We start from the raw sequence: 12,408 nt of genomic DNA, 5'->3' as shown, positions 1-12,408 counted from the left end.
CCTGCCACCAAGCCAGAGAAAGGCAGGAGGGGGCTGGAGTTCCCTGCACTCTCGGGCATGTCAACCTGTCCTCACCGGGGAAACCAGCACCTCGAAGACACCCAGAGCCACCATCTGTGCAAGACAAGGTCCATCCCCTGCCCTGTGAAGGCTGCTTCTCCCCGGGGGAGGGGCAGAGCCCACCCAGGGAAGGCCATGGCGGGGTGGGGTGGGTGTGTGTGGTGTGTCTGCAGGCAGCCCCCACCCCGAAGTGCCCATTCCCACCCAGGAGCCACCAGCAGCGCTCAGCCCCCAGCCCAACCCAACAGCAGCACTCATACCTCCAGTCAAACTCCTTTATTTTCAACCAGTTTCACCACTGGTACAGAAGATACAAAAGATTAAAAAATAAGCTTTTTGGAGCCCCTCCCACCCCCCCATCCCCGAGGCGTGCCGGCTATTTACAGGCAGAAGCAAGCGGCTCAGTGGCAGCAGCTGCACTTGCTGCTGGCCGGCTCCTTGCACACGCAGCCCTTGGCGCAGTTGCTGCAGGTCGCGGGGCAGCAGGAGCAGCAGCCTGGGGGGGGAACGGGACACAAGAGTTAGGGGGGGTGGGAAGGGATAGGGGTCCCATGGGGCAGGGGCACACTATGGGAAGTGGGAAACAACTTGGGAATCCCTCCCACGGGCAGGGCTAAGATCCCAACGGGGCAGTGGTTGGGCTGTCTCCATGGGGGTCCTATGGGGCAGGGGCATCCACCGAAGGGGAGCAGCAGAAGGGGGTCTCCAGGGGAAGGGGGCAGATCCCCATGGGGGTCCCGCAGGGCAGGAGCACCCACTGAAGGGGACCAGGGGTCTCCAGGAGAAGGGGACAGATCCGCATGGGGGTCCTATGGGGCAGGGGCACCCACCAAAGAAGAGCAGTGGTGGGGGGTCTCCAAGGGAAGGGGGCAGATCCCCATGGGGGTCCCACGGGGCAGGGGCACCCAGCAAAAGGGCACCGGAGGGCTGGTCCACAGGGGTCCTACAGGGCAAGGGGGGTGTTATCCCTACGGGACAAGGGTCTGGAAGTCTCCGTGGGGGTCCAACAGGGCAGAAGGGGGGCGCCCCCGTGGGCAGGGAGCTGCACACGACAGCAAGGGGGGGTTCCCCTAGGACAGGTTGCCCCCCCCGGGCTGAGCCCCCACTCACTCTTGCGGCAGCTCCGGCAGCGGCAGTTCTTGCACTTGCAGGACCCGGCGCAGGAGCAGGAGTCACCTGGGGCGGGAGAGCGGCCGTCAGCGGGGCCGGGGGCCGCACCACCGGCTCCCCCGCGCCGCGCCGGGGCACTTACCGGCGGCACACGTGCAGTCCTGGGGGTCCATGGCGGCGGGAGCGGGCTGGGCTGTGCTGGGCTCTACCGGGCTGGGCTGGAGCGGCGGCACTACCGGCCCGGGCCGCCCGCCCGCTATTTACCGGGTGAGGACGCGGGGCGGTGCTTGGCGCTGCACACGGCGGGGCGGGGCCGTGCTCAGCACCGGGGCCGTGCTCAACATCGGGGCCGTGCTCAGCACCGGGGCCGTGCTCAGCACCGGGGCCGTGCTCACCGCGGGGCCGTGCTCAGCACCGGGGCCGTGCTCAACATCGGGGCCGTGCTCAGCACCGCGGCCGTGCTCAGCACCGGGGCCGTGCTCAACATCGGGGCCGTGCTCAGCACCGGGGCCGTGCTCAGCACCGGGGCCGTGCTCACCGCGGGGCCGTGCTCAGCACCGGGGCCGTGCTCAACATCGGGGCCGTGCTCAGCACCGGGGCCGTGCTCAGCACCGGGGCCGTGCTCACCGCGGGGCCGTGCTCAGCACCGGGGCCGTGCTCAACATCGGGGCCGTGCTCACCGCGGGGCCGTGCTCAGCACCGGGACCGTGCTCACCGCGGGGCCGTGCTCAGCACCGGGGCCGTGCTCAGCACCGGGGCCGTGCTCACCGCGGGGCCGTGCTCAGCACCGGGGCCGTGCTCACCGCGGGGCCGTGCTCAGCACCGGGGCCGTGCTCAGCACCGGGGCCGTGCTCAACATCGGGGCCGTGCTCACCGCGGGGCCGTGCTCAGCACCGGGACCGTCCTCACCGCGGGGCCGTGCTCAGCACCGGGGCCGTGCTCAGCACCGGGGCCGTGCTCACCGCGGGGCCGTGCTCAGCACCGGGGCCGTGCTCAGCACCGGGGCCGTGCTCACCCGGGGTCTCGGCCCCGCACACCGCCTCGGCTCCCAGCCAACTGTAGGGAGGGATGGGGGGGTCTGGAGGGGTCCCACCCACCCCCTTTCCTGCCCCCCGTCCCCCACCGGCAGCGTGCTGCATCCCAGGGGACCAAGGTGCTGGAAGATGCCAAAGGGACCATGTGCCATGCCAGTGCTGCACATCTGCACAGTGAGATGTGCCACTCTGGCACATCTGGGGCAGCCCTGGGCTGCTGCCTGCCCCTTCCCAGCCCCATGTGCCCAGTGCTGGGGGGGCACCATGCCCCCCACGCTGGGGAAGTCCCAGGGATACAGGTGGCATGCAGTCCCGGGGGGGGGCCTGGGGGGTGGGGTGCTCGGCTGGCCCCCCAGGAGGGCTGAGCGTAGGCAGAAGCGTGGCATGGCTGGCTGCTGGGACTCCCAGCTTCCCGGCACCCATGTGTTTTCCCCCTTGCTGCGGTGTTTATGTGCCAGCCAGCTGCCACCGCCCGGCTCGTGCCCGTGGCCAGCTTGGCACATACCATGGAAAACATGGAAAACAGCGGCTGGGCCAGGGACAGCCTGTCCCCGCGCCTGCGCCTGGTGCTCTTAGCATTGTTGTTGCCAGCGGGGCAAGCCTGGGCTTGGAACTGGTGCCACGGTGGGGTCCGTCACCCCCAGTGGCCCTGGGACCAGGAGCGGGTCAGTGGCCCTGGGAGGTCACACCAGAGAACGTCTCATGCTTGTTCGCAGAAATACAGGAGGGTTTTTTCCCGGCAGTGTTTTTTGCAGGCAGCAGCCAGGGAGTGTAAACAGGAGGCTAAGCCAGCAGGCATCGCGCTGGCCACGGGACAGGAGGAGCGCTGGAATCACGGTGCACGTGTGGTCTTACTACACATAAACACGGCTTGTGAAATCGCTTCCCGGGCACCCCACCATTGGGGTACAGTGCTGCCCCCCGCCCCCATCACTGCCAGGGACTAGCTTTGCTGCACCCCAGTTTGAAGAAAAGGGAGCCCCCCACCCCCCCGAATGGGGTCGTGTACCCTGACACAGGGCTGGACTGAAAGCAGGGGGTGAGCATGCGAGGGCAATGCTGGGGGAGGAAACAGGAGAACTTGCAGTTTTCCGGGAATCCCGCACGTCACCCGTGGAGGGGCTGTGCCAGATCCTGGGGCACGTGGTCCTGGGCCCCGTCACTGTGAGTGGGAAGGAGCAGCACAGCATCGCCACAGGACCGTGCGTGGGGCCGGGATGGGAAACAGCCCGGAAAATACCATGTTTCCCAATCGGGGCATTTCCACTGAATAATAAAGTCACTCTGCAGCAGAACAGGATGAGCCATGACTCCCCCGAGCTGTGGGCTTGTGGAAATGCCAGGGTGCAGGGCACGTGGCAGACACCCACAGGGAGAGGGGAACACGGGGAGAGGGGAACACATGGGGGGGGGGGGGCGGTCCCCTGTCACTGCTGGTGCTCCAATTTCTTGGAGCTGGCAGGGAGCGGTTAATCCTGAGGCTGTGCCCATGTAGGAGGAATGCCAAGTCCAACTCTGAACTACAGCTGGCCAGCACAGGTTTCAGGGCTCAGAGCTGGGCTGCTGGAACCCCCCTCTGCCCCCACTTCCCATACAGGCAGTGACAACATCCCATGGCTGTTCTCCATCACATGCTGTAGGACACTGGGACAGGCACAGGGCAGAACCATGGGGCAGGACCGATGCACACCTGCTGGGGACAGTGAGGCTGGAAGGATGCTGTCAGCTCCACCGGTTGAACTGCGTGTTTGGGGATAAATCCCATTAGCAACCTCTTCTTCATGCTTGTTGTGGGCTCACCAACAATGTTTTTGCATGGTTGACACTTCAATCTTTCTGACTAGGAAGGAATAAAGATAACCCTGCTGTTTGCAGGATGGAATTTAGTTTGAAACTCCAGAGCTGGTGCTGCACCGTGCCTGCTTGCCCTACATTTAGCTGGCATAGGGACATGCTTCACACTTGTCACAGGTGTGGGGTGATGGTGACGTCGCAGGGGACACCCCAGGGGAAGAGTCCTGCTGGAGCAAATGAATATCCCTTGGGGATTGGCACTGTGAGCAGCTAGTGGGTAGGGGTGCCCTTGACTGTGCCAAACCCCTGGCTGAGTCCTGCCAGCGATGGCTGGATAGGTCAGAAAAAGGTTTGCTGCTCAAAAGAGGCCATGAAAGGCTGTGTTTGGGGAGTGTGGGGACAGGCAGGACCCCTTGTGCATCCTGGGAAGCAGCATAGTGCCATGTGGCACCTGGGGTGCAGCATCCTGGCAGCGTCATGGCTGTGCCTGGGTAGGACAAGCATCACACGCCAGCATGGGCACTGCCACCCATAATGGACATTGCACCTTGGCATGGGCAATCCAGTTGCGAGTGTCCCATCCCCTTGTAAGCATTGCACCCCATCATGGGCCTCACACCCCACTGCAGGTATCGCACCCCACCGTGGGCATCACACTCCATCATGGGCATCACATCACATTGCAGGTGTCGTACCCCATCATGGGCATCCAGGTCACCGGGGGGTCCCCACAGAAGCACCCTGCCAGGCTGGCAGAGGTGGCAGGGGGAAGAAGCAGGGTGGTTCTTCCAGCCAGTTCAACTTAACTGCCAGGAGGAAAGCTAAACCTGTTCCCCCGCCACCCCACCTGCCGTGGAAACATTACCCCTGGAAATGGGCAGGGCTGCAGCGGTTATTACACTGTCGGTGAAGGCTTGTAATAACGAGCTGCTCATTAGCCCCGAGGATTTCTGGTGGAGGAGAGAGCATGGGATTTGCCCTTGGGTAACAACCGGGCGGGGGGAAAAAAACCCTATGAATTACCTTGTTGTGCAGGGAAAGTGTTAAAACAAAGAGTCAGAGCTGCTGGCAGGGAGGGCAGAGCCAAGACTAGAAGGAGCAAAAATAAGATGCAGGCTCTTTGCCATGACCCCCCAAACACGCTGCCCTCCTGCTCCCCAGGTTCCCCTCCTACCCCATCCAACAGAAATGCCAGGCTCCTTATAGACCTTTATATACACATCACTTTATTTAGGTAGCTTATTACACGTCACAAGTGACAAACACTAAAGATATCTGAACACATATATAAAAAAACCCAAACATACACAATAAGGTTATTCTTCTGTCCCCCCAGATGTACGGCACCCCCAGATGTGCAGCTGGGGGTCCCTATTTGCAGCAGCTGCACTTGGCGGAGGGGGGGCCCTTGCAGACGCAGCCCTGCGCACACTTGGCACATCCCGCCGGGCAGCAGGAGCAGCAGCCTGTGTGGGGAGAAACATCAGTCAAGAATGGTCCGGGGGGGGGTCTCATGGTGGGTTTTGGGCTGATCCCATGGGGAGTGGCTGATTTGGCGGCCCACCAGCACCTGCGTCCTCCCCTTTTAGCATCATCCCCATCCTTGGCAGCATCTCCCAGCATGTTTTTGCACCCAGGGCTGTCCCTGGGGAGGCAGCAGGAGGGTGTGGGACCCCCAAGGGCTCACCGCGCCCCCCCCAAGCCGCTCTTTGTGCCACTCCCCTGCCGCACGTGGCTCTGCCCGGGAGTGACAGCATCAGGAGTAGCCGGAAGAAATCCCGGTGCTGGTTTCCTCCCTGGGCATCCCTTGTGCTGAGCCCCAGGTGCCAGTGAGGGGTACACCGAGTTTTGGGTTCTACCAGGTGGCTCCTATTGTCTGGCAGGGACGATGGAATACACCCTGCGCTCCTTTGGGGGCAAAAATACGGGAGGAATAAACTTAACTCCGACAGTGCTGAGCCTGATTTGGTTCAGTGTGTCCAGGGATGTGTAGTGAAAACCCCCACGAGTGTTTCTGCTCCCTATCGGGGCCCAGGTCCCCCCCCTTACCTTTTTTGCACGATGTACATTTGCAGTTTTTGCATTTGCAGTTATCCCCGCAGGTGCAGGTGCCACCTAAAACACAGAGAAAAGGAGAAAAAGGGGTTGAGAGAGGGTGTGGGAAGGGATCCCCGCATCCCTGGGGATCAGCGCGGATGCTTTGGGGTGAGGTCCGCGGGGACGGCACTGCCGCCCCTCCGAGTGCCCACTCTCCCACAGCGCTGGCCGGGGCAGATGCTTTGGCCTCGCTCGGTGGGGACGCCACGGCATTCCCAGCCACGTCCCGGTGGGATCCCGGTGTGCCACCGCAACGCCGGGAGAGGATTTCAGCAGCCAGCCCCACCAGCGTGTGAGCACCGGGGTGGCGGAGGGGGCCGGCGGGCGGGTGCGAGTGTCGGTGGTCCCACCGGGATGCTCCAGGTCCCGCAGCTCCCTGCGGCTGAGGCGGAGGGAAGCCCTGGCTTACCAGTGGCACAAGGGCAGTCCTGGGAGTCCATGTCTGCCTGGGCTGGATGCCGGCTGTTGGACGCGTTGGGCGATGGGAAGAGCAGCTTTGGCAGGAGTCGCAGCCACCTCCTATTTATCCTTGGCCGGGTGAGAGCGAGTGCAAACCCTCCGCCCCTCGCAGCCTGCGCACGGCTCAGCCTCGCACCTGCCCCGGGCGCTGCTGATTCACTCCCGGGTTGGCCAGGCAGGACCTGGGGCTCCCACGTCCCCCCTCCCCGGGGTGCTGGTGGCAGCAGCGGGGCTGTCTGGGTGACCGTCACCCTCTGCTGAGACATTGTGGGGGGATGGTGGTGCAGAGAATGGCCAGCTCATCACACCGATGGCACCTGCCTTAGGAGCGCTGCTCTGCTCCCAGGGGGTGGGGGCTGAGGGGGTGCACCCAGGGAAGCCCCCACAGCCCAGCTCTTTGCTAAAATCAATCTGCCAAGCCCCGAGATGTCTCGCGGGGTGTGTGTGCACTGATCAGGGCTGCCACCACAGCCGGGAACTCTCAGTGCCCTCCTCCCAGAGCTGGCACAGTGGGCTGATGGGGAGCTGACACAGTGGGGTGACGGGGATACGGTCCCTGCCCCAGACCCCATCCCATGGCTCTGACACCCTCCCCGTGAGCGAGAGCAGCAACAAGCTGGCCTGGCCTGGCCAGAGCCTCCCGTGCCCTCCCAGCGCCCCAGGACTATGGCACCCACGTCCCCTTGGCGCCGTGCATGGCACCTCGGGGGCCCTGTCTCCTTCCTGGCTGCGGTGCTCCGTCCCACTCATCTGAATTAATTTCCACGTAGCATTAGCCGGGTGTGCAGGAGAGGAGGGTGGTGGGCGAGCTGCCATCACCCTGGTCAACTCCTCCAGCGGGTTTTACCCACACACTCGAAAGAGCAGCGAGGGTTTGGGGTGAGAAAAAAAAAAGATGCTTTCTGAGATGTCGGGTGCAGGGAGGGACTGCACCACAGCCAGGGGGCATTGCCAGCCGTGGAGCATCTTTCCTGCTCACCCCTGGGGTTTTTTGTGTGCTTGCTAGTGGAGGTGGTACCCCATGCCGGCTGCCCTGCGCTCTGAAACTCCTTTGCTTTGGGGTTTTATCCCAGCCAGGCTTTTGCCTGCGGTACCTGGCTAAGGCGGTTTGTCGGAGGCGATGTTAATCCAGCCGAAACAGTGGGCCAAGGAGTATTTTTACCACCCAGCTGTCTGGACATGTTTGGAGCTTGTTGGGTGACCTGGTGGGGAGCGGTGCCAGCGCCCCGACTCGGCGTCTCCTCCAGCTCAGCCAGGCCAGGGTGGGAAATGGGCATGTAAAAGCGTGAGGAAGGCAGAGCTGATGGGCCCCTTCCTTGCCTCGCCGCCCCAGCAGCAGCTCGTCGATGCCCTGGCATGCCAGCCCTGGGGTCATGTGCGCGTCACGCTGCTGCTGATACACCGGGGTGTGATGGCAGGGGATGGTGCCAGGGACCAGGCACGTGCCAAGGGCATCAGTTGCTCCCACAGGAGCAGGGAAACACAAATGTGCTGGGGAACACACGTGCAAGTGGCCACCCACTGGCCCCAGCCATGTCCCCCTGCGCTGTGGGTGTCATGGCAGAGGGGGGACATCTCCTTGGGGTCCCACACATGCTCTGCTCCTGAAATAACCAGCTGAGCACTCCTGTGGTGCAGGAATATGCCCAGGGAAGTGCTTCCAGCCGTGTCATGATGGATGCATGGGGAACAGCAATACCACCGTGGCATCTGCTGTGTCCCCCTAAACTGCCTGGCACCCTTGGCCACCCAGACAAAGCCATGATGTTGGCACATTGCCCCTGTCCCCAGCTGGTGGTGGCGCAGGGATGTGGGGACAGGCAGCCCCTCCAAAGTGGTCCCTCTCTTCCAGCCTGGAGGGAGGAAGGCGAAGTCCACAGCAGGGGAACAGGGCCACGTCGGCTGCACTGTGCAATCCCTGTTGCAAAAGGACGGGGCAGAGGAAAAAGCCCTCCAGCAGCTATTCTCAGCTCAGATCCCAGCCCTTCTCAATTCTTTCCTTCCTTCCTTTGCACAAAGGAAAAAAAGCATCTTCCAGGTGATGCAGGACTGGGGGTCAGGGCTCTGGGAGGCCTTGTATTGCTCCTGGTCCGTTCTGTAATTAATTTGGGATGGGGCTGGAGCTGGGGCTTGTCAATTGGACACACATCAGCCAGGCCACCTCCAGGAGCAGCTTGTGACTGGGGTGTTGAGCTGCAGAGCCGGGACCCCGGGGAGACCTTCCTGCTGCTTAAATGGCCCCATTACAAGGCCCTGTGAGCCCCCCTTTGCCTCCTGGCCCCTGCCTTCCATTTGCTGGCCTGGGGGTTCCTTACCATTTAAATAAGCCTGATGCTGCTCCCCAAAGCCGAGCAAAGCGGACACGACCCCTGCGTGGCAATTATTCACCAGCCCTTGCCCTGCCAGAGCCATACCCCTTGGCGGTTGTGTCCCCTGCGTGGGATTCCTGGCTCTGTCCCCAGGCACATCCATAGCAATCGCCCCGAGATTGCTGGGCAAATTAACGTGGGTGAGTCAGCGGCATGCTCCAGCGCTCCAGGCAGAGCCGGAGATGACGCTCGCTCTTCGATGGGATGCGATGGCTGAGCTGGGGTAATGGCTCAGCAGGGCATGGCAGGGACAGGGCTCCCCGGAAAGCAGTGAAGGAGGCTGACAACCTGCAGGAAGATGTGCTGGAGGCACCTGTTGCTGGGACACCCACAGTGCCCAGGGCTGATTGCCAGAAGCCACAGGATGGTGCCAGGGCTGGTGCCAGTGAGTCAAGGCCAGTGCCAGGCAGGTGACAAGGAAGGGGCAGCCGCTGGCTCCTGAGGAGGTGACCCAGCACAGGTCTGCCCTGACTCCCCGCTGAAGGATGTGCAGCTCCCAGCGCCCATGGTCATGCAGCAGCACATCATGAACCTGCTCCTGCCTCCAGCTGCCCGTGATTTCCCACAGCCACCCCAGCACATCGCCTTCGGGGGACCCTGCGGATGACTACAGGCCCCCCTCTCCCCTCTCTGGGGGCACGTGTCTTCCCCAAGCCCTCGCTGCGGGCTCATCACCCCCTCCCGAGCAGTGCTGGGTTTGGTGACCATCCTTTGCCCAGAGACACCCCGTGCAGCTGCAGGGCTCCACTGGCAAAGCACCACTGTTCGGATCTGTATGGACCATGGCCAGGGATGCCAGGGAGCTATGACACTGCAGCCTGGAGACCCCAGGGGACAGTCCCCACTGCCCCTCACCATTGCCTGCTGCTTGCTGAGCAGGATGCTGCTGGCCAGCAGCACCCCAGGGGTGCCCCTGATGCTGTGGCAGCAGCGAGGGCAGCTCAGCTCTGCCTGCTCCAGCTGCATGTTGGTGCTGCACCCTGGGCAGGAGAGCCATGGCCAGCTGGGAGTGCAAGGAGCCACAACCCATCTGGGACTGGCCTTTCAAACTGAAATAGAGAAAATAAGGGGCTTATGCACCCCACTAGCATCCAGCAGATACCCAGCACGCTGGACATGCTGAAAGCCAGCGGGAAGCCATGGGAGCCGTCACTGCTTAGAAAGCAGGTTTGGCTTTTATTTGACGGGTATCTCAGCCTATTATTTGCGGATGATAAACAAGTGTTTAGAACATGGGAAATAGGTGCTGACGTCGTTTTGTTTTGCCAGTGCTTGCCAGCCCTTTGGCAGAGGAGGAAGAGGATGAATCACCCCTTGCCTGCCCCGGGAAGCCATTCCCAACCGCTCCCCGTGTGCATAGGCAAAGCCTTGGAAACCATTTGGGAGTGAAACCGGATCGGTGGGGTGACCTCATGCTCTGGAGGTTTCTTTTTCCCAGAAAACCATGAGCAAAGACCTGTTCTGGTCTCAGCGGCAGACATGAGCTAAGCCCATCATCTGCCTTCCCACCTCACTCCTTCCCCAGAAGCTGCCTGCTCTCCTGCCAGATCCCTGCCTGCACCTCCATCGCAGCTTTGGCAAAATACATCCCAGCCGGTGCTTCCCCAGTTGCTCAGCCACCAGCGAATACACGGCGTGTCCCGTTGCCCTGGGTAAATGCCCTCTTTGGTGGGCTTTGCTGGCCCACGGTCATGTCTGTGTAGCAACAGAAACACACCTTCGGCGAGGGCCCGCTCGCAGCGGGCAGGGGCCGAGCAGGTTCTCATTAAGCAGGAATTGCACCGCCTGCAATACTGCACCGCCTGCAATACTGCAACGCTTTCACAAACCCGCAGCGCGCTTTGATGTGGGCTCTTTGGGAGCCGCCTTGCAACCCAGCTGGCTGCGCTGGGGCTGCGACTCCCAAGGCCGGGTTCCTGAGCCGGGCTCAGCCGCCGGCTCATCCTATGGCTCCGGGCAAGGGCTTGAAATGTATTCCGTATTTCTTATCTGGAAATGAGCTATCAATGTTACCTTCCCCTTGAAAAAGTAGTGCGGAGGGGGTGGCGGTTTGCTAATCATTTATTCTCAGAGGGAAGGGAAGGAAGGAATGCTGAAGTGATGCCGTGCAGTTGGGTCCGGGAGGGTGAGCCTGATCCCGCAAGCTCCCCGTGGGTTTTGGGGTGTGCATCCCGAGGGACCCGGCACAAGGCCGGAGCTCCCGCCCGGCAGTACGGGGTGTTGGGGCCGGTCAATGTGTGTTAGGGCATGTCTGGAAGATGAAAGGGCTGACTCCTCTTTTGATCATGAAATTCTCATAAATGTTAATGGGAATTACTTCGAGGTCTAACGAGGGCAGAATTGCAGCCCCCAAGGGGTGGAAGGGGGTGAGGACCAACCAAGTTTCATCTGGGAAATAAAAGGGCTTGAATCTACCTTGTCCCCCACCTGCGAGAGAGGGTCAGGGGCTGCCCAGCATCCCTGCAGACCCTCCTGGGAAAGGGGGTCCCCAGGTGTCCCCCACCGTGCCCAGCACTGCTGACACCTGCACGGACATTAAGTATCACCTTCACTCTGGGCATCCTTTCCACTCACAAATCCAATGTTTTCCCAGTGTACAATTTGGATTTTCTTCTTTTTCTTTGTTCCCCCCCCCACACATCTTCCCTTCCTTTTTGCGTCTTTCGGGTTCCCACAGACTTCAAACTCACCTGCTCCAACTACTCGCCGCCTCCCCCAGCTGAAACGTGACCTGAAGTTTCCAAGTATCGTTACCTTGGGCATATTTAATTATTTCATTCCCCTTTAGTTGCTAATTAGAAGCCAAGAGTAGAGGAGATGAGTAATCCCTTGGGATGTTGAGTAGACACTTGCCCGAGCTTGCAAAGAAAACACCAACCCCCTCGGTATAAAGGCGTGAAATAAAAGGATGTGCTATTTTCCTTGATGTCTTCATAGCCCTGCTCCTGAGATCCCAAGATCGTGGTCGTCTGTCCCAGGAATGATTCATGCAGCTGCTGTGCTGGATCCTGTCTCCCCCAGGAGCTCTCAGGGGAGGCAGGATCCAGCACAACGGGTCGTCCCATCCCCATCCAAAGGCATCTCCCATCCCAGGGCTGTGCATGGGATGGGGGGAGAAATGCTGCTCGGGCTCGGGCAGCAAACCTGGGATGGGGAAAGAGAAAAGCCCCTGCAGACAGCAAAGCTGGTTTGCTGCTGCTCAGACAGGCTCTGCCTTCACCTTAAGAAGTATTTTGGTGTGCAGATGCAGTTGCTCACCCCTGCCCGCTCCCTCCAGCCGTACGATCTCCTCCTCGAAGGCTGGGGATGGTTATTTTTGCCAGCATTTTCCCAAACTCGGTATCTGAGAGCTCCTTAGCGCTCCCCTGCCAGGCAGGTGAAGGCATCAGGAATTTTTGGTTGGATTTGAAGTCTTTGCCAAGAAACTGCTACTGGGTGGGTGAGGATCCTTGTACCTGTCGTGCCGTCGTGGCCAGCTTCCCTGT

General features: G+C 61.4%; 2 protein-coding genes across 2 annotated transcripts; both read right to left on the bottom strand.

Annotated features, from left to right (window-relative positions):
- Window positions 1-321: 321 nt before the first annotated feature.
- Window positions 322-1,468, bottom strand: LOC308073113 (metallothionein-2). The gene is made up of 3 exons (XM_080410904.1): window positions 1,313-1,468; window positions 1,171-1,236; window positions 322-556 (listed from the first exon to the last, which is right to left on the bottom strand). The coding sequence occupies exons 1-3, from the start codon at window positions 1,341-1,343 to the stop codon at window positions 462-464; spliced, it is 192 nt and encodes a 63-aa protein (XP_080267030.1). The 5' UTR covers window positions 1,344-1,468; the 3' UTR covers window positions 322-461.
- Window positions 1,469-5,198: 3,730 nt separating this feature from the next.
- Window positions 5,199-6,650, bottom strand: LOC308073226 (metallothionein-1). The gene is made up of 3 exons (XM_080411172.1): window positions 6,505-6,650; window positions 6,048-6,113; window positions 5,199-5,464 (listed from the first exon to the last, which is right to left on the bottom strand). Exons 1-3 carry the CDS (start codon window positions 6,533-6,535, stop codon window positions 5,370-5,372), a joined length of 192 nt encoding a protein of 63 aa, XP_080267298.1. The 5' UTR covers window positions 6,536-6,650; the 3' UTR covers window positions 5,199-5,369.
- Between the last annotated feature and the right edge of the window lie 5,758 nt (window positions 6,651-12,408).

This window comes from Falco punctatus, assembly GCF_963210335.1.
Source record: "Falco punctatus genome assembly, chromosome: 14".
NCBI lineage: Eukaryota > Metazoa > Chordata > Aves > Falconiformes > Falconidae > Falco > Falco punctatus.
The sequence above is the reverse complement of the archived record's forward strand: the minus strand, read 5'-3'. Positions and strand labels throughout refer to the sequence as shown.

Excerpts from the sequence above, each read along its gene's own strand:
- LOC308073113 (XM_080410904.1), bottom strand. The coding sequence starts at position 1,343 with ATGGACCCCCAGGACTGCACGTGTGCCGCCG. Across the intron at positions 1,237-1,312 it reads GGACTGCACGTGTGCCGCCG|GTGACTCCTGCTCCTGCGCC; the intron begins GTAAGTGCCCCG and ends CTCCCGCCCCAG. Across the intron at positions 557-1,170 it reads CTGCCGGAGCTGCCGCAAGA|GCTGCTGCTCCTGCTGCCCC; the intron begins GTGAGTGGGGGC and ends TTCCCCCCCCAG.
- LOC308073226 (XM_080411172.1), bottom strand. The coding sequence starts at position 6,535 with ATGGACTCCCAGGACTGCCCTTGTGCCACTG. Across the intron at positions 6,114-6,504 it reads GGACTGCCCTTGTGCCACTG|GTGGCACCTGCACCTGCGGG; the intron begins GTAAGCCAGGGC and ends TCTGTGTTTTAG. Across the intron at positions 5,465-6,047 it reads ATGTACATCGTGCAAAAAAG|GCTGCTGCTCCTGCTGCCCG; the intron begins GTAAGGGGGGGG and ends CTCCCCACACAG.